Source organism: Populus trichocarpa, chromosome 5 (assembly GCF_000002775.5).
Source record: "Populus trichocarpa isolate Nisqually-1 chromosome 5, P.trichocarpa_v4.1, whole genome shotgun sequence".
Taxonomy (NCBI): domain Eukaryota; kingdom Viridiplantae; phylum Streptophyta; class Magnoliopsida; order Malpighiales; family Salicaceae; genus Populus; species Populus trichocarpa.
This window is the reverse complement of record NC_037289.2, coordinates 20997740-21016638: the sequence shown is the minus strand read 5'-3', so window position 1 is coordinate 21016638 and position 18899 is coordinate 20997740. Positions and strand designations below refer to the sequence as shown.

The following is an 18899-nucleotide window of genomic DNA, read 5'->3' as shown; positions in this document are numbered from 1 at the left end:
TTGCTGGGCAAATCCTCAGGCGTGCTTGGGGTCCCATGCTTTTTTTCAAAAAAAAAGAAGCAAATGGTAAGTCATCTGCTCGAGTTTTGTTTTTAATTTAACAAAGGTGACGTCTGGTCCTCTAGAACATTTTCTAGTCATTTTGATTGTCAGAAAGATGGGGTACGAGTTTTTGTACTCAAAAACTTAAATTTTAATTTGTTTTTATAATAAAAAAACATTTTAAAAATCTAAATAAATATATTTTTAGCTTCAAAACACCTTCTAATTAGTCTAAAAATAAAAAGAATAAACTAAAATTTAAAATAAAATAACACTAACTCTTTCTTCTCTTACATTAACAATCAAATTTAAAATCTTAGACGAAAGATAATGCGGATACAATATGATAAAATAAAATAAAACATGTTGGTATCACTTCATTTTTCTTTCAAGATACAGACAGACTCTGTAATGATAACGTGCTGGCCTCGAAATCCGCTTGCACCCCGTCTTGCATTTCTAAACTCCAGCTCTAGCCGACAAGTACGAGAACGATTAACTTGACACGTCATATCAAAATCCACAGTCCTCATGTTTCAGAATTCTCTGACTAGATAGGACATGATCATCTGCAAATACCCTTTCCAGTTTAGAGTGGTAAACCTGAAAAATTGAGAGCCGACACAATGGGCAAAGAAAATGAGACATCAGAGACACCAGGTGACTTCAAGCTAGTCGGTTTCTCCAACTTTGTTAGAACCAACTCACGGTCCGACCTTTTTAAAGTGAACCGTTTCCACCACGTAGAATTCTGGTGCTCGGACGCAACAAACACGGCACGCCGTTTCTCTTGGGGACTCGGCACACACACGCCTCTTACCTCCTTCGCTCCGGCGACCTAAACTTTCTCTTCACTGCCCCGTATTCTCCCTCTATAGCTTCCATGGACGTCAACCTCTCCCACACCGCTACCGCCTCCATCCCCACCTTCAACCACGAAACCTGCCGCAACTTCTCCGCCAAACACGGCCTCGCAGTCCGCGCCATCGCCATCGAAGTTGACGACGCCGAGCTAGCCTTCACCACCAGCGTGGCACACGGCGCCAAGCCGTCAGCCTCTCCAATCCTCCTTGATAATGGTGCCGTTATCACCGAGAGGTTCACCTCTACGGGGACGTCGTTTTAAGATACGTAAGCTACAGCAATTCTGAAAACGACGATTCTAGCCCTGACAATTGGTTTTTGCCTAAATTCGAGGCAGTGTCATCGTTTCCTTTGGACTACGGGATCAGGAGATTAGACCATGCGGTTGGAAACGTGCCGGAATTGGCTCCGGCGCTGAATTACGTACGTTAAGGAGTTCACTGGTTTTCATGAATTTGCGGATTTCACGGCGGAGGATGTTGGGACGAGCGAGAGTGGGTTGAATGCGGTTGTTTTGGCTAATAACGAAGAGACAGTGCTGTTGCCAATGAACGAGCCGGTTTTTGGGACTAAAAGGAAGAGTCAGATACAGACTTATTTGGAGCACAATGAAGGGGCTGGAGTGCAACATTTGCCGCTTGTGAGTGAGGATATTTTCAGGACTTTGAGGGAGATGAGGAAGTGCAGTGCAGTTGAGGGATTTGAGTTTATGCCTTCGCCACCGCCCACTTATTATGAGAACTTGAAGAGTAGAGCTGGGGATGTATTGAGCGATGAGCAGATTAAGTAGTGTGAGGAATTGGGGATTTTGGTTGATCGAGATGATCAAGGGACTTTGCTTCAGATTTTCACCAAGCCTGTTGGTGATAGGTATTTCCAAAACTTCTTTGATAGAGTGAATTTATTATTGCTTTATAGGATGGATAGTTTTGAGTTCATTTATTTTATCTTATTAAGTTTTCTTTGATCTTATGGGATCGCTAATTGTTTCCTTTTAAAAATAAGTGCTGGAAACTTAATGTTAATGGGGCATCTTTAAAATAAGTTTTGGATCATGAACAAGGTTTAGTTAGGCCTCTGGCTAGGAAGATCCGAGGGGATTTATTTAGTTGTGGTTTTGGCAGGCCAACAATCTTTATAGAGATAATTCAGAGAGTGGGGTGCATGCTCAAGGATGAGAAGGGCAGGGAATACCAGAAGAGTGGATGTGGAGGATTCGGGAAAGGAAATTTTTCAGAGCTCTTTAAGTCGATTGAGGAATATGAAAAGACACTTGAAGCCAAAAGAATTTCAGAAACAACTTCAGCATGAGAACTTGAGAAGCTTCCTCTCTTGGCTGGTCTTTCTGGAAAACTTGCTTTTTAATGCTCAATAAGTTTGTTGAACCATCCAATCACAACGTAAATTGTTGATATGTCGGTGAACTGTGGTAATAACTCAGGATCCATGCTGTAAGCTACTGTATGCTAAATAGAATTCTGAACTTCAAATTTTACATCGCAGTTGTTATTTATTTATTTATCCCTGAAGCATGTGGAGCAATTAGACTTATAGTTGGAAATTGGAATATCTAGGCTAAATGTGGTTGTGGATTGCATAACTATCAGACAACCTCTGTCTAGTTTTTCTCCTAAAGTCGTTCCCTTGATAAGCTCTGTTGAGTCACATTATCTTTAATCCCAAGTAAGAAAACAAATTTTAAAGCAAAACATTCATCGGCTTTGCTTCGTTTTGCAATGAAATTATGACGGAGATGAACTACATGGAAAACTTCTTCCTCTTTAGGCTGAAACAGAATTTGGTGTTTTTCATAGACATGGGAGCGCTCTTAAATCATTATTCCGATGAATTCATAAGGATTGGTTTTCTGTTTTTTAGATTGGATGAATTCCTAAAGATCGAGGCTCTATTTGGGAAAATTTTCAACGATCTTGTGTTATAATTATGCTTTCACTTCTGCCATTTTTCAGTGATCTTGTGTTATAAAATTGGCAACTGAAGCCAGATTGGTTAGGTTCTCCTTTAACCGTGAAAGTGAGACAAATCACGCATGACAATCTTTGCAGATGTTGCTTATGGAAAATGAACTTGTTAATGTTCTGTAAGCTATTGAATTATGTAATTACAACGTAAATTGTTGAAAGATATCAGTAGCGGTTCTTTCAACTCAGAGTCAGGCGCCATATTTCGAACTACAAATTTTATCCTGCAGTTTTTATTTTCAAGCCAGAAGTGGTCTTTAACCACGACCACTCTTTTTATTTCTAGACTATGTTTTCTGTGAAGCCATTCCTTCAATTTGAAATTTTTGGATATCCTATGAGTATTATTTCTTAAATAATCATTTCAATTCAATAATTTAATCTATTAAATTAGATCTCAAAATATAATTTATATTATTTTTTAATACACTCCTCAAATTAAAACCTTTTGGGCTTGAAATGTACACAAACTCACATTATCTTATACTTAATTTTTATCAAATAAATGGGATAGTGAGATTTTAACTCGTGACTGTTTGGTCATCAAGGTTCTGATATCATGTCAATGAAACATTTCAACCTAATAGTTTAAACTGTTATGTAGAGTTTTAAGATATGATTTATATTATTTTCTAACATTATTATATTTTCGGGATGAATATTATGAAAGATGAGAATTATTCCGAATTTAATATCCGTGGACTCAAATGGGTGGAGTTTTTTTAAATAGTTATTTTATCCCGGGGTAATGGATAGTGTATAGATTTTGCTAATATATATATAATGTATTAGAATATTTATATTTTTTGTAATTCAATATAATATATACACATCTTAAAATACACATATGCATACCATCTAGGCTATGAATATCTAATTTTGTAAATCCAGAACCACACTCATTGCTCTCTCTAAACACCGGAGTCCATACATATACCACCGTAGTATTCATTCAACACCCATGAATATAGCTACCTTCCTTTTTCTCCGAAATTCAACCAGACAACCACCAATAATCACTCTGCAACTCAAAGAAATTTTGACTTAAGATCCTTGAATAAATAAGCCGAAATTATTTGATTTGTTCTGTCAGTGAGATGAAAGGCGTCCCAAAATACATATTTGTCGGCATCTGTGCATGTAAGTGGATGGTCTCGATTACAAATAATTCCCATCTCAAATGTTCCTGAGCCACAACATCCTACTTCTGCATTCTCAAATCCTGCAATGAAAACACAGCATTATTTGACTTTGAACAGATTAGTGTTCCACCGGATCGGATGAGGAGGAAGAGGAAGGGAAGAAATCACCGATCGAAATCTCAATTACAAATCACATTGTTTTGTTTTTGTCTGATGTAACAGTTAGTAGTTAACTGATCTACTCCTTAACTCAGTTGAGGGATCAGCTCTTTTTGGTTAGTTTAATGTCATCAATAGCAGTGGCAGAGAATAGCAGATGCTGACCAACCAACAAAAAAAAAATCAAACTTACCGTACTGTGAGGGTGCTGTGATGAGTTGCAACAGTAAGTCGTATGGATTTGCAAACAACACTTTCATTCCAGGAAGTTCATCGTTCAGTTTTGCCACCAATTGATTCAATTTTCCATTAAATTCTAAAGCAAGATCGTTGTATTCCTTCACACAGCTGTTAGGATGCATAAAATTTGTAGCTCTCTCCAGTGGCAAACACCCCATTGGAGAAAGCCCTGTAAGGGATAATTTCCGAGCTCCAAGAGCATAAAGTTTCTTTACAAAGTCCTCAGCAAGTCCGATGAGGAAATCCTGGTATTGCTGGATCGTGAATTGTGATCTTCGGCCAGGGATGGTGTAGTAGTTTTCCAAGAAGTCATTTGTTCCTAAGCTCATTATATATAAAGCCTCTGTTATTATTTCCTTCGCTTTCTTGGCACCAAGATAGGCTTTCATTCTCCTTTGATAGTCCTTGTAGTTCTCCAGCTCTTGCCATAAAGGGATCACTCCCTGCAATGTCAACATTGGCAGCAACAATAGGGGACCACTTAAAAGGAACATTAGCTATAAATGAATGAGGCATGACCAAAGAAAAATTTAATTAATTATACAAACTACATGTTTCTCTAGAATGAGATTTAGCAAAAAAATCGACATTTTGTAATGCCAGGAAGAAGGGTATATGAGCTTATGGAAATTAGCACGTCATAGAATCAAGAATGTCATGGAACTGGAAGACTTACTAGCACATCAGCAGTGGCATTGTCATAGCCACTTCCAGCAGAAGCAAAGCAAACACCAGTAGCCAAATCTAGTATGTTATACATTGGATCCAAATAGGCAGGTATAGCTGGCTTGAGGCCAAAAGCCTGAGAGAGGAAGTCAGGAGGAAGGCGGCCATTGCAGAATCGTCCAGTGGCACTACCCCCTGGAAAATCACGGCCGTAAGGTGCAAAATTGCTCTTCGCAATTGTGGAAATAAAATTGTTGTTCCCTGAATCCACAGATGAGTCCCCGAACACTATGATGGCTGGAACTTTTGCGCTACATTCAGGAACTAGTAGTATTAGGATTTGTATTAAGAAGAGAATTAGCCCTGTGATCCACATGTATGCCATGACAGAATGTGTTAGAAGCTTGAAACGAGCCAATACAGTATAGGGAAATTGGCTTGCTGTATTGGCTCGAGAGAGGAGAACTTAATGTGGGAATCGAAGTTTGGTGGGAGATTTAATGGTTAGCTACTCCAGTGGCTACTGGCAACAGCTCTACTTATTTCCTCCTCTGTTGCTAGCGGGAGAGAGAGAGAGAGAAGAAATGAGTAATGAAAGCTCGGATGTACCTTATATTTTAGTCCCTCCATCTTTTGAAAAGAGTCCTTCTATGTTTCAAAATATGTCCTTTATCACAAAGTCAAATAATTAAATATCAAATTTTGTTACTTTATATCCCTTCTTAATAATTGAATTTATATATTTCTTAATTATATTTAATTTTAAAATATAATTGACACCATATTTAATATATATATATATATATATATATATATATATATTATAATTTATGTAAAAAGTACAATAGGATTTTCTTTATGGGACAGCGAGAGTAATAACTTCCTCGAAACTGGAATTGTTTATCATAATTCGCAGAGAACTAGGAATCGCCGAAGAAAAAAATGAAGGACCGGGCTACCATATGGTTGGAGAAAAGGAGATTAAATGTAACTGTACCACTCCCATTCCGAGCAAGGACATACAAAGCTTGAAGACGTCAGCTCCACATGTGGCGCTCGCTTCCTACTAATTTGCATGTAATTATGCCAGTTAAAAAAAAAAAAAAAGTTGATGAATCTATTACCAAAAAAATAAATTTTCCAGTGTTCTTAAAGAGAGGTGCGCGCCTTTAAGAATACTACATGACATATATAATGCTCTCAACTCTAGCAGGGCTCATGTACGTACATCTGTGGAGAAATCAACAACATTACAAGGAATTACATGTGATTCCTGGCTTTTGAAGTCATCACCTAAGAACTCCAGATTAGTTTTCGTTAAAATACAAATCAGGAAAAACCATGCAAAACCAAGTCATGTATAGAAGATAATCTTTAAGCATGATGAGTAGCAGAGAATATACAAATTAAGGACATACCTCCATGGAAAATCCATTTACTATTTTTTTCCATTTACTTTCACATTCCATTATCTAATTGAATGGACTTTTAAAAGAACTCAAACTTCATCTCTCATCAATATATAATTTGAATGGCCTCCAGGAAGCGGAAGCACTCCATCTATACTATATAGAAAGTCAAGGAGAGCCAGGAGTTAAAGCATGGCAAAAATGAAAGCTTCCCATCTCTTCGGCTTCCTGCGTGAGATTAGCCGAGGACAAGATGTAGGAAGAAGAAGCTCAACCGACAATTTAGTAGGAAAAGAGATACCAGCAAAGCTAATCAAGCATCCTTCCATTGTTCAATTGCTCGAAATTAATATCAGCTAAAGAACACAGGCAAGATGGATTACTAAAGATTAATTCCATGTGATGCCAATTGCTTTAAAAAGATGCACCAGCTCATATCCAAGAAATAGCATGGTTCCTTAATTTGGATCTCCATAAGATGGTGTTGTCGTTTTCTTCTTTTCTCTGTGTTTTTTTCCCAAACCGGCAAAAATGGTCTTAATTGGTGGTGCAGTTATTGCATTAGTTACGTATTAAGATAATAATTTTTTTAAAAATATATTTTTAATATCAATTTATTAAAATAATCTAAAATTATTAAAAAATTATTAATTTAAAACATAAAAAAATTAAAATTTTTAAATTATTTTTTAAACATAAAAGATGTAAAATTTTCCCGCAATACTGAAGCAACTTCAAAGATGATCTCACCATTACTGTAGGAAGATTAGAAATCATCAATTTAGCATAGATTTTGCCTTTTGCAATTATATATCTGGCCATAGATTCTGTTGAATGACTTCTTTTTTTGGACGCAGGGTTCTCTTACGGAAAGGGTTATTACAATCCAGATTTAATCAAATTGAAACAGCAAAGTTATTAAACCTAGCATAACTTAGGCTTAAATCACTACAAGTTAATTTGATCAATCTAAAACAGTGTTATTTTAATTTTTTAGGATAATATTAAGCTCAACCTCCTAGATCTTAGACCAACATTTATTTATAAATTTTTCAAGACCCCACATGAGTCTTTTGGTAATTTTTAAAAGGCTCATGCATGAGTTCCTCGGTATTTTATAATAATTTAATATATATTATTTTAAATAAAATACAATTTAAAATATCATATTATTTATAGGAGTGAAATGACTTTTTCTTCCCTCTTTTTCATAAAATAACAAGACTCGTGAGCTATAATTAAATACCTCATGAATTCATCAAGTTCAAGATTCACAATCTTTTTATTGTTAATATTTTATTATATATATTTTCAGAAACGTCTATCTCTCTCAAATATCATTGTATTTTTTTTCTCTATAAAATTATTAACTTATACACATGAGAGTTTTCATATTTATCAAAATATATTTTTTATAATTATAGATACAGGTCATCTCAACTTAGTAGACATCAACTATAAGCTATATGAGTTTTCCAAGCTACCAGAGACATCTTCAACAGAGAGAACAACTAATTTATCAACTTAGAAACTATCGCGTTCTCAAAAAATTCAAAAAAAAAAATTATTAAAATTTAATATGGTTTGTATGTTTTGGATCGTTTTGATGTGCTGATGTCAAAAATGATTTTTTTTAAAAAAAAAACATCATTGGCATACATTTCAACATAAAAAATTATTTAAAAAGCAACCACTATCGCTTTACCAAATATAATCTAATTAGCATACAACTACGGAATCTTAATTCTAAACAACTTGAATTTTAAGAAATCATCTTTGGGATTAGAGCGAGAGGGGGTCCATCGATAGCCTTACTTGTCACCGGACTTTCTGTTGAGGCAACTTGGCATGCAAACGGCACAGCTGCATCCACATATTGAGAATTTTCTACAAGTCACCAGTGATTTAGCCACCTCTAATATGCTGTGGATAAGAAGTAAGAAGGCAACAAAAATTCTAGCACTCCAGATATAATATAGCAAGTGATATGCGACCCAAAACATTGCCCATCCACAAACAACTCTTTCGCTCGTCTTTGTAATGTCGTGTAGCAAAGGTTAACACAGATTGCTTCTCGTACTGGGATACTGCTGAAAGCCGTGTTATGCTCTGTGGTCCTAGGCTAGCTAGACAGGTACAAGTGGCTGGCTGCTTGATGGGATAGAACAGTACAAAGCTTTCTGTTCGGTAGCTAGCCAGCAAGTACAATTTAAATTGAAATTGTCAATCTAAAGTTTATCCAGCCTTTCGGACTGAAAATAAGTTTGGTTTATTTCAATTACTAGTGGTGCTTTATCGTATGTTATTTTGTTTTGTTTTCGAAGACCCTTTGGTTTTATCAAAATGCATATACATTTTATAAGCTTAAATGATCAATACTATAGTCTGTGTGACTATTTTGACAGAAGAAAAATGACATGTACCCTCCTCCTCCTTTTTTTTCTTCTTCTTCTTTATAATAAACTGACACAACTTACAATAAAAAAAAAATAAAAAAAAAAATAAGGGAAAAAAAATCACAGAGACACACCAAATTTTAGATGATAACACAACCAGTACCGTTAAAAAGATATCGACGAGACGAATCCAATAACACTAAGGTAGGTCACGAACGGTGACCGGATTGGGTCACACAAGCCGTCCAAATATGCTAGGGCTCATTTGTCTTTGAATGACTAATGTGGCACACTCCAGTCACCGTTCATGACCTTCCTTGATGTCGTTGGATTTGTCTCGTCGAGATCTTTTCAACGGTACTAAAGGTATCGTCACCGGAGCTTCGGTGTGCCTTCAGGATCTTTTTATTTATCTTTTTACTTTTTTCTCTCTTCTTTCTTCACAAATTACAAGGAGGAGAGAGGAGAAAAAAAAATAAAGAAACAAAAAAAAGACTCTGAATACACATCGAAACTCCGATAATGACATCATTGGTATCATTGAAAAAATCTCGACGAGACAAATCCAACGACATTAAGAAAAGTCGAGCAGTGACCGGAGTGTACCACACGAGCCGTCCAAAGGCAAATGAACCCTGACATATTTGAATGGCTCGTGTGGCTCACTTCAATCACTGCTTGTGACCTTTCTTAGTGTTATTGGACCCGCCTCGTCAAAATCTTTTCAACAGTATTGGTGATGTTGTCATTGGATTTTCGGTGTGTCTTCAAGATTTTTTTTTTTGTTTCTTTGTTTTTTTTCTCTTAGTGTTATTAAAAATTATGTCAGCTTATTTTTAGAATTAGAGAGAATCACATATGATATTTACGATGTCATCTGCAAGAAAGTTATCGATGTTATACACAAGAGAATCTTAGATATGATGTGCAACTCTCTAAACATACTATTTTTCTATCTAAATTAAAAAATATATGTAAAAAAAACCCTCCTTTCTAAGCTTAGCTTTCAAAGGTTAATGTCTTTCATGGTCCCCATATACGTCTGTTTGTAGTTTGTACTATATTCAGCACGCCAAGTACATCTACCAAATTGTCGAAGAGTATCGAGATATCCATAAGCTATCCACAATCACATGACTTGGACACTGATTTAGCTTCCCACTTGGAGGCCTTGACTCCAGGACGTAAAGAGGTGTTTATATATAGCCTTCTATCCCTTATCGAGTCATCTGAGCTTCTTCTTTCTTTCTTTTCTTTCATTTTGTGCCTAAAAATACGTCCATGGATTCTCCAGACAGTTTAAGCAATGTTAGAGGTGATTTTGAATTCGAAGAATTGGAAATCACAGAGCATGATGGTGCCCTCCTAAGGGACTTACTCCAAGAGACGAAAATTGAGGTTGGTGGTGATGGAGCAGACATTAAAGAATCGTTGGAGGTGAAGAATGATTCCGAGGTGAGAGTAGATATGCAGGCCTTCTTCGAGCAAAACTCTACTCTCCTCCAGGAAGTTGAGGCTATGATGGAGGTGAATCCAGCATTCCCATATGAAGAAATAACTCCATGGTACGTAGATGACATTGCTGGGATGGTTGAGTTCGGTGATATTGGAGACGCTTTACAGCTCTCCGATGAAGAGTTCTTTTATGGGAGCTTGTGGCAGGATTAGCTAGATGCAAGACAGTGAATCTACAAGTTCAGACATTGTACTTAAAGCATATTTGCACTTCGCTATAAAATTCGAAACTGAACGCTCCTAAGACTGGGAATTCCAAGTTTAACCAGTAGACTGCACGCATATATGCAATTGGGAGGTGGGAGGGTAGTCGCTGGTTTTCTACATCCTTCACAATTGCCTTTGTATAATTATTAATGAGAACCTCTTCTGAAGAATAAAAAAGATAGAAGCAAGGTCTAATTGTGGAGTGTTTTAAAAACAGTAAGCTAGTAAATACGTTCAACTTGCCTGCTCTTCATTTTTCTTCCAGAATTCTACGGTCTCGTGTATTTCTAATCCAAAATTGTCCTACACATAAAAGCAATGCATGAAATAACATCCGTTCCCGACACTCTTCATGGCCAACATATCATTGCGAGAGAAAAATGATTGCTCGAGAATTATTTACCAAACATCACGTTTTACATGAAGGACATGTATCTGGGCTTCATTTACCACCAACCAGTAATAAAATGGTGACATCTTTGATAGCTGCAGCGTTTTCTTTTAAACTAGACTGCCCGGTCTGGTCTGTTTTCATCTCGCTGAAGTTGCACTTCTCGCAGAGTCAAACGTCTTTGGAGCCAACAGAAAACTTGGCTATGAAAAACCCAATTGTATCCAGGGAAGATGATGGATCGAACCTCTGAACAAATTCCTCCTCACCGGGTCTTAACCACTCCCTGATGTTACAGGCACCACAGACAGTTTATTCATGGGAAAAAAAATAACAAAGGAATTACATATGTGGCTTTGTACAGAGACTTGCATAGGCATAGAAAGCTACTCAGCATGAACATTTCCTTACCAATAGTGATTTGTGTAGACGTGCCACAAAGAAGAAAAGGATCGATGCTTCAGAAAAGATACAAATTCTAAAGGAAAGATTAAAAGAAACGGGATAGAATATTCTTTTGAAGTTTTGGTAGTCAAAATAAGAACCAGCATGCCATGTGTTACACAAACAAGGAGAAAAGGTTGATATAGCAATTGAGTTCCACACGGTCAAAGGAAGACTTTAATAACAGAATGTAATGGTGTAAAATCACATTGACAATGCAGAGAAAGATTTGGAGTGCACACTAAAGTTCTAGCATAGAAATAATCTTAAAACACCTTTAAAGTCTGCTGCGGTTGTTGCTTCTAAGTTCAACAATGTCAATGGTCAAACAGAAAGCTTATTGCAACTCAATATTGATTAATAAACAAATAAATTGAGAGAGCAAATATGTGCAATAACAGCAGCATTCACAACCGAGGAAAAACAGTGCTATTTTCACCCAATTCTCCAACAAATAAAATGGCTCATGTGGTACATAAAAGAAAATTCGTGGTCGATATTTCCTGTCTTTGTAGGAAAATCTAAAGGAATCATTTGTCAACGGAAAAGTCACATGCAGGATAGCAGTACTTACTCTGTGCGTCCATTAGGAGATTCAAAAGAGCCAACAAGGCCAGGTCCTCCAATTCTCGGATTCTGAAATAGATCATAAGAGTATATTCAGGTGCATGTCCAATCAAACAGCTGTATGAGTATGTGTGCGCATCTGGGTGTTGGGTTTACATAATATGGGGTCATACTTTAATCTTTTAATCTAGGAAAGCACCACAGGATTTGTTAATATTTACCATAAAGTACGCAATGACAGCGACCATTAAGAACCATACTTTAATATGTCATCTTGCATGCAAAAATAACTCGATGCTCACACAATTGCGTAAATGAATTACAAACTATACCTCCTCACAAACACATTCAAGCAACACGAAATAGACCAGCTACAATTTAGGGAAATCCAAAGGATACAAAAACAAGAAGATCTGAACTGTGAACTTTGAAAGGTTATCTCAGCAAGAATTACAGGTTTTCAAACAAGCATGTTAATGAAGACCTCAAGTATCATAAAACACAGGCCAGAAACTTAGTGGTCAATTTATAACCACAATTTCAAGCTTGAGATGTGAAATTTGTTGTTAATGGTAAGAATGAAGAAGAAACCTGTGATGCTAAGGAGAGGAATTTATATGTATCCAAAGCATATCGAACCAAAGCTTCATTCTCACCAGGGTTTATCGTACATCTAGCAAAACAAGGGGAAAAAGGTGTGAAGAGTATACCTCAACAGGTCTTGTAAGAAATAATATATCAAAACAGTTATTGAGAGTGAGTTAAGCACGTGATGCCAGAATTCCCAAACATAAATACATAGTTTATATTGTTTATACTGATTGTTCTTTTTATTTTCCATTACGCCACAAACTTTTAGCACGTCATCAAAAGCATGTTTAGTGATACATGCATTTCCACAAGGTGGATGTGGAGAATTTAGAAAAAAGAGAAACAAAAACACTGCTAGTGCTCTCCCCACTCGATTGTATCAACGAATTGGGCAACATTGAAACAACTAATCCTTTAACTGAGTGGATCCATAATGTATGTGGGCATCAAGCATGCACCTTATCATCCTGTAGGCAAACTTCTTTTACATTCCTTTTAAATTATAACAACAAATGCACAACAAAATAAAAAAAAGAGGCAATTAATGCATACTAACGTTGAATACACAATCACACCACCAGGGCGAACTAGTTTAACAGCCTGGTCAAACATTCTCCTTTGATACGTTGCATGTTTTTTTAGAGAGTCTATTGTTACCTGGAAAAAGTGACACACCAAAATCAATTTCTACATAACAGTAAACCTCAATAAGTTTGGTAATAAAAATCTATTTCAGGTGTTCTTTTTTTACCAGTAGTCTCAAAATATCAAAACAAGAAAATATTATAGAAAACAAAAGGGCAAATGAGTTGTAGTTTAGATTCTCCTACCTCACCAACAAAAAGCCTAGGTCTCAAACCAAGAGCAGAGCAGGGAGCATCGAGGAGAACTCTATCAAAACTATCAGGGTAAAAGCCTTTTGAATTTTCAACTCTGCCACCAACGCACTGATTCCTTCCTGGTCCATTCCGCATTCTTCGCTTAGCCTTCCTGATGTCAGCTTTGCTAACATAAGTTCCCCCATTCTCTATTGCATTGCTAACTAAAATATTAAAGATTAAAGAGGAGCTTGTAAATAGAGGGAAAGACATTTTTGTCAATGGAAGTTCTTAAAATGGCCTAAAGTTCCTCAAAAGTTCTGATCATGGATGGAATTTCAAGGTCTTACATTGAGAAGAATTCTTAAAATGACCAAAAGCATTTAATACATGTGACTGTGACTATTTGCAATAAATTGTACCTCAAACTGTCCGGTTAGCAAGCTCCATGAAAAAAACTGGTGTAATTTCAGATGAAGAAGTTCTTGTGTTTCTTAAATAATCAGCAGGGGTTAATATAAAGTTGAGAAATATGGAGTAAAGTTTACCTGGGGCAATTTTGGCATAACTACTGTATATTTATAAGATAATTTCAAGACACTAGAAATACCTAACTTAAATATCTCTCTTTGCTTTTATTTTTAATCAATTTACTGCTTGTTTCGATAAAAAGGTGTATTACATCAATGAAAAAGAGCAGGATTTGCACACCATTATCCTCGCATGTTTTATCCAGATTAAACCCTTCAGCAGTAGAAGATGATGCTTTCTCCTCATGAAACCACAATGAGTTAGAACTTTGATTTGTGTTTATATCATCTGCTTCATTTCTTTGACGAATAGCTTTGAGAACATCCAGTTTATAAGTTGTAATACAAGTCAAGCTCATTTCAGCAGCCAATTTCTGAATATCCTGTACCTATAAAAAAGCAAGAACCTAAAATCCTGAACACAAAGATGAGAAGGAAAATCGAATATTAAATCTTCGAAGGAAAACTTTTATAGCATCAAATGTAATGAGAATCTGAGATTATCATGGCAATGCATTTAAAAGGAGGAACAAGAAATAATGTTGCCATATTTTTTTTCCTGGGATCAAGAAGAGTTTTGTTAGAAAGAAAAGGGGAAAAATTACAAAAAAGAGAATGTGGTGCACATTCTACAGAAGTAAAAAGTTGCTAAATTATATACTAAATTCAATAAAGCATCGAGACCTAGTTATAGCCGTGCAACAAGGCAAGGGTCCGAGATGCTAGAGCCATGCAATGGGAATGGCAATGGGAATGGCATTCTATCATGACATCTACTAAAGTCCCACCTTATTATGAGACCTATCAAGCGCAACCAACTCTCCTTCATCCTTCATAAGGATTGCAATTGCAGTTGTCTTCCCTCCTGGTGCTGCACACATGTCCAATATCCTTTCACCTTTTTGAGGATCTAAGCACGAAAAACAGTAGAGTATCATTAAAATTCTTAATAAAATGCTAAATCAAACATGTTTGCACAAACATTTAGATGCAAATTATTTATTAAACAATCATGTTTGTACAGACATTTAGATAAGAGAAAAACAGGAATTGTACTTCAGAAGTGTGATAATATGTGGGAAATACCCAAGGCATGAGCAGTGACAATGCTTGGCAAGTTCTGAAGAAATATTTCTCCCTCAAGCACATCTGTAACCAAGAAAAGAGAGAAAAGAAGGAAAATTTCATTCGCTCACATAAAAGTAACAGATATCATTTTCCATGGAAAATCATCTTCTAGTGCAGCAGTTACACTTACACTAAATTGTCTTAAAAGGCTTGAAAATAAAGTCTGTGTAAGGAGTGAATTGTACCATAAAAGGAAGGCAGTCTAAATACTCGATTATTCATATCCACAGCAATTCCTTTTGAAGCACGGAATAAGCCAGCTCTTGACATCGTTGCTGTTCCTTGGCCAATATACAAGCCATTTCTTTCAAAATAATATGGATCTACAGTGACATAACAATATGTGTCAACCTCCTATCAAGGAGGTGGTAGAGGGATAACTGTACAGAGTTTTAATAGTGAAATAATTTATGAATAAAAGATGTACACTCAAGGAAACATGTCAAGTCTAGCCATTAAACTCAAGCCAACAAGGTTATCACATGACAGGGCATCTTTGTTCATTAATTGAATTAAAGTATGCATGAGTGTAGCTGTAAGCCAAGTCTACCTGCATCCAATCATGTAAAACACATTTTTTAGAGTTCTTGATTTGTTTTCCCATGACACATATATTCTAAGGCAAGAAGTGATTCAATTTGATCAAGTAAACCAACGGTGCAGCAGTGGAGAAGTGATTCAATTTGATCAAGTAAACCAACGGTGCAGCAGTGGATGCAAATGCTATCAACTATGTATCCTATGCTTCACTAAAAAAAAAAAAACTAGCTGACTGATGTCTTCAACAACTTGTGCATTCTTTTGTTGTTCCATGGATGAATCACATCTAAACTGAAATGATAAATTTTAAATTTCAGGGCATGAGCATCAAAACATTATCCACATGAAAACTGAATAATAATGGCTTCCAGGTAGGCAATTTATAAGATCACAGGAAAAAATTCACAATTATTTAGAATACAAATTCTAAACTGTTAACATTATATGGCTAAAACAATTTTACATGGTGAGAGAGGCAGACTCATTTCCATAAAATTCTCAAAAGTCAAGATAAAGAAAGAAGCTACCACGAAATTACCCCCCCCCCCCCAAGGTACTTCTATAGTGTTATTTTGAGCTACACAAGAATTTTTCCCATGCATGTCCAGAAAAGCTCATTATGATCAATCTGGTCATGATCATATATCTTTCATTACAGGTTTAAATCGAGATTCAAACAGACTAAACTTGGTCAGAATCAAATTACAATAGAATGAGAAACTGAGGAAGTTATGACATAAGCATGGAGCTAGCCATTTGCTCATCATCAACATCAGTGTGTATTTCCATAAATGACACCAAACAAGTTGGCTCTTCATTCAATAGCTTATGTTCTTCTAATGCCTCCAATATAAAATTTCACCCAAAAACAGAGATTTTTCACGAAAGACGCCAGACGTGTTTTCAACTACATCTCCTTAAACATTAAATTTCCTACTTTAATTTGCTCTTTGAAGAAATATAGAAGTACCACCAGAGAGCATTCTCTGATCTAATGTTTAAAATCTTAGCGAAGATTAGTCTTCCTAGTGTAAGAAGAAAGATTTATTAAAGATGATCGGTGACAACAAAAGACAGCATGTACATTTCAAAGAATACTTATTTCCTAGCAATAAAACAGAAAAACTAACACTGAAACAAATTTTTAAGTGAATATGAAAGAAAAAATGTCTTGCCTGTTTGTAATCCTTGTAGAACAGTCCCGCGTGTTATACCAATAGCCCATCCACCATTAGGATTGCGTTGCTCTATAGCAGCTGAAACTGCAACTGTATCACCTTTTTCAACATGAGCGCTACAAGCCATTACACCAGGAACAAATACCTACAAGTAAATCATCAGCAGAAAACAAAAGAAAACGGTTCTGGGAATCACTAAGTCCCAAGTCTACTGCAAATTTTATTAACTTCCACGATATTATTTTTAAAAAGCATTCACAAACAGAATATCTAAAACAAACATTACAGAACACCCTTTACCTGAGCACCTCGGAGAACAGCTTCGGCACATTTTCTACTGACAATTACCTCCTTTGGAGGTGCACCAGGTACATAACCATAATCAATCATGTGCGGTCCAGTGCCCTTAACAAACAAAACATACTCTAAACCTGGTATCTGACACTTAACAATGGGGCCATTTTTCAAGCTTTCCTCCAGTGGACTGCCTACATTTTCATTTGTTCCCGATCCTTCCTTACCGTGACAATCACCATCAAACCCCTTTTCTTTTATAATTTCCAACAACTTCTCAATAACAGCATCACTTGTTGACTTTAGTGTGTTTACACGAACACAAGAATAACTCGACGGACGCCTAATTGAAGTAATATAACATGAAAACACAATCAGATTTAACTATAATCACATCAGTGACTCTTGTATTCTCTTTGGCAGCATACTTACATGGTAAATAGAGAGATAAAAATCAAAAAGGTAAGAGGGAAATAGAGAGTTTACGTTAAGGCTTTAGAAATGATAGAGAAATGATCGGCGCCGTAGGCTTTAATAAAGTAGTTCTCGACCTCAGGGTTCCATCGTAAAATCGGACTGAAACAGTAACGGTCCGATGGATCCATCTGTTAAAATGAGCACGACAAGTAACAATTACTCCTACATTCTTACTACCAACTAGTATATACATGAAATATATATATAGAGAGAGAGAGAGTATAGTGCCTTGGGAGTGGTAGTGGTAGAGCTTCTGCGGATGGTTTTCAGCAGCAAATGCAAATCCCTCGCTTTTTTCATTCAAAGCCGTTGATTAGGGCAAAATGCGAATATTTGAGTTGTTTATTTAAAATGGTGCTGATTTACAGATTTAGAATGCTTTAGTCCCTCTATTTGATCCTTATTTTCGATTTAGCTTACATTTTCTATATCTATGCAGAAGTACCCCTCTTATTTTCGATTTAGAATGCCTTAGAATATTGAGTTTATCAACCAATCCAGTATTTTTTTTTTTAATAGTCATAAGATTTTAACAAGTCTAAAACCAGATTGCATTAATGTTACAAATGGACGTGTTGCAACAATTCATTTTCATCATGTATGGCACTGTATAATATCACTACAAAGAGTATTTTTAATGCAAATTAAAAATAAAAAAGATAGAATTTTACAAAAACTAAGTAAAACATTCATATGATTAGTAAGATCACGTTTATACCTTTTAAGTTATGTATAAAAAAAAATTCTTAAAGTGCTTTGGAAGCTCGTGACTATGTGGATGCAGTCTATCAAGATTTAATAATGACATTAAATATGTTTGAATAAAAGTATTTTTTTAATTAAAAATATATTATTTTAGTTTGATTTTTTGTATTGGCACATAAAAAATACTTAAAAACATCAATTTCATATTTTTTTCAGTCAAAAAACATTTTGACCAACTACTTAAATCGTATCACCACCATTTATTGTCGAGGAAAGAAATTTAATTTTCTTTAAGAAAACACTTTCCAGTGTTTGGTTATGTCATGGAAAATGAGCTGGAAAATAACTTATTAATGTTTTATTTTTTTCAAGTTTATTAAAATAATGAGGAACAAATCTTACAAATTAAAAAGTTGAATGAGAATGAAATTGAAAAAAAATATAATTTCATAAATTATCTCAAATAAAATAAATAATAATCAAAATAATAGAGATCAAATCTAAAAAATTAAAAAAAAATAAAAGGTGAAGAAATTAAAATAATAATAATTAACATTTCATAAATTATTTCAAATAAAATAAGTAACAATCAAAAGAATGAGGATCAAATTTGA

At 35.5% G+C, this 18899-nt stretch overlaps 3 protein-coding genes and 1 pseudogene across 5 annotated transcripts; 2 read left to right on the top strand and 2 right to left on the bottom strand.

The window, feature by feature from the left end:
* The first annotated feature begins 601 nt into the window (after positions 1-601).
* LOC7464812 (4-hydroxyphenylpyruvate dioxygenase-like) lies at positions 602-2476 on the top strand (annotated as a pseudogene).
* Positions 2477-3652: 1176 nt separating this feature from the next.
* LOC7464656 (GDSL esterase/lipase At2g42990) lies at positions 3653-8447 on the bottom strand. Of its 2 annotated transcripts, none has more exons than XM_052453171.1 (4): positions 8320-8447; positions 5106-6388; positions 4383-4872; positions 3653-4110 (listed from the first exon to the last, which is right to left on the bottom strand). In XM_052453171.1, exons 2-4 carry the CDS (start codon positions 5478-5480, stop codon positions 3917-3919), a joined length of 1059 nt encoding a protein of 352 aa, XP_052309131.1. In that variant the 5' UTR covers positions 5481-6388; positions 8320-8447; the 3' UTR covers positions 3653-3916. The 2 variants fall into 2 exon arrangements, with proteins under 2 accessions (XP_052309131.1, XP_002306752.3); XM_002306716.4 differs by having other exon boundaries at positions 6514-8445.
* Positions 8448-10100: 1653 nt separating this feature from the next.
* LOC127905357 (uncharacterized) lies at positions 10101-10817 on the top strand. The gene has a single exon (XM_052453172.1). It carries the CDS (start codon positions 10182-10184, stop codon positions 10566-10568), a length of 387 nt encoding a protein of 128 aa, XP_052309132.1. The 5' UTR covers positions 10101-10181; the 3' UTR covers positions 10569-10817.
* A 172-nt stretch (positions 10818-10989) lies between these two features.
* Positions 10990-17945, bottom strand: LOC7464810 (rRNA (cytosine-C(5))-methyltransferase NOP2C). 2 transcript variants are annotated; one of them, XM_024600364.2, is made up of 13 exons: positions 17809-17945; positions 17590-17708; positions 17110-17446; positions 16807-16954; positions 15277-15414; positions 15050-15112; positions 14752-14873; positions 14145-14352; positions 13446-13657; positions 13172-13272; positions 12616-12697; positions 12032-12093; positions 10990-11299 (listed from the first exon to the last, which is right to left on the bottom strand). In XM_024600364.2, exons 1-13 carry the CDS (start codon positions 17878-17880, stop codon positions 11185-11187), a joined length of 1779 nt encoding a protein of 592 aa, XP_024456132.1. In that variant the 5' UTR covers positions 17881-17945; the 3' UTR covers positions 10990-11184. The 2 variants fall into 2 exon arrangements, 1 of the variants encoding a protein (XP_024456132.1); XR_008059291.1 differs by lacking the exon at positions 13172-13272 and having other exon boundaries at positions 11212-11299.
* Positions 17946-18899: the final 954 nt, after the last annotated feature.

What these genes read in the sequence shown, in the direction of transcription:
- LOC7464656 (XM_052453171.1), bottom strand. Translation starts at nt 5,480, where the DNA reads ATGGCATACATGTGGATCACAGGGCTAATTCTCTTCTTAATACAAATC. An exon ending in ATGCCACTGCTGATGTGCTA is followed by an intron (nt 4,873 to 5,105) that starts GTAAGTCTTCCA and finishes TTGACATTGCAG; the next exon opens with GGAGTGATCCCTTTATGGCA. An exon ending in CACAGCACCCTCACAGTACG is followed by an intron (nt 4,111 to 4,382) that starts GTAAGTTTGATT and finishes TTTTCATTGCAG; the next exon opens with GATTTGAGAATGCAGAAGTA.
- LOC127905357 (XM_052453172.1), top strand. Translation starts at nt 10,182, where the DNA reads ATGGATTCTCCAGACAGTTTAAGCAATGTTAGAGGTGATTTTGAATTC.
- LOC7464810 (XM_024600364.2), bottom strand. Translation starts at nt 17,880, where the DNA reads ATGAAAAAAGCGAGGGATTTGCATTTGCTGCTGAAAACCATCCGCAGA. An exon ending in TAAAACATGCGAGGATAATG is followed by an intron (nt 13,658 to 14,144) that starts GTGTGCAAATCC and finishes TTAATATTTTAG; the next exon opens with TTAGCAATGCAATAGAGAAT. An exon ending in CTAGGCTTTTTGTTGGTGAG is followed by an intron (nt 13,273 to 13,445) that starts GTAGGAGAATCT and finishes CACTTTTTCCAG; the next exon opens with GTAACAATAGACTCTCTAAA.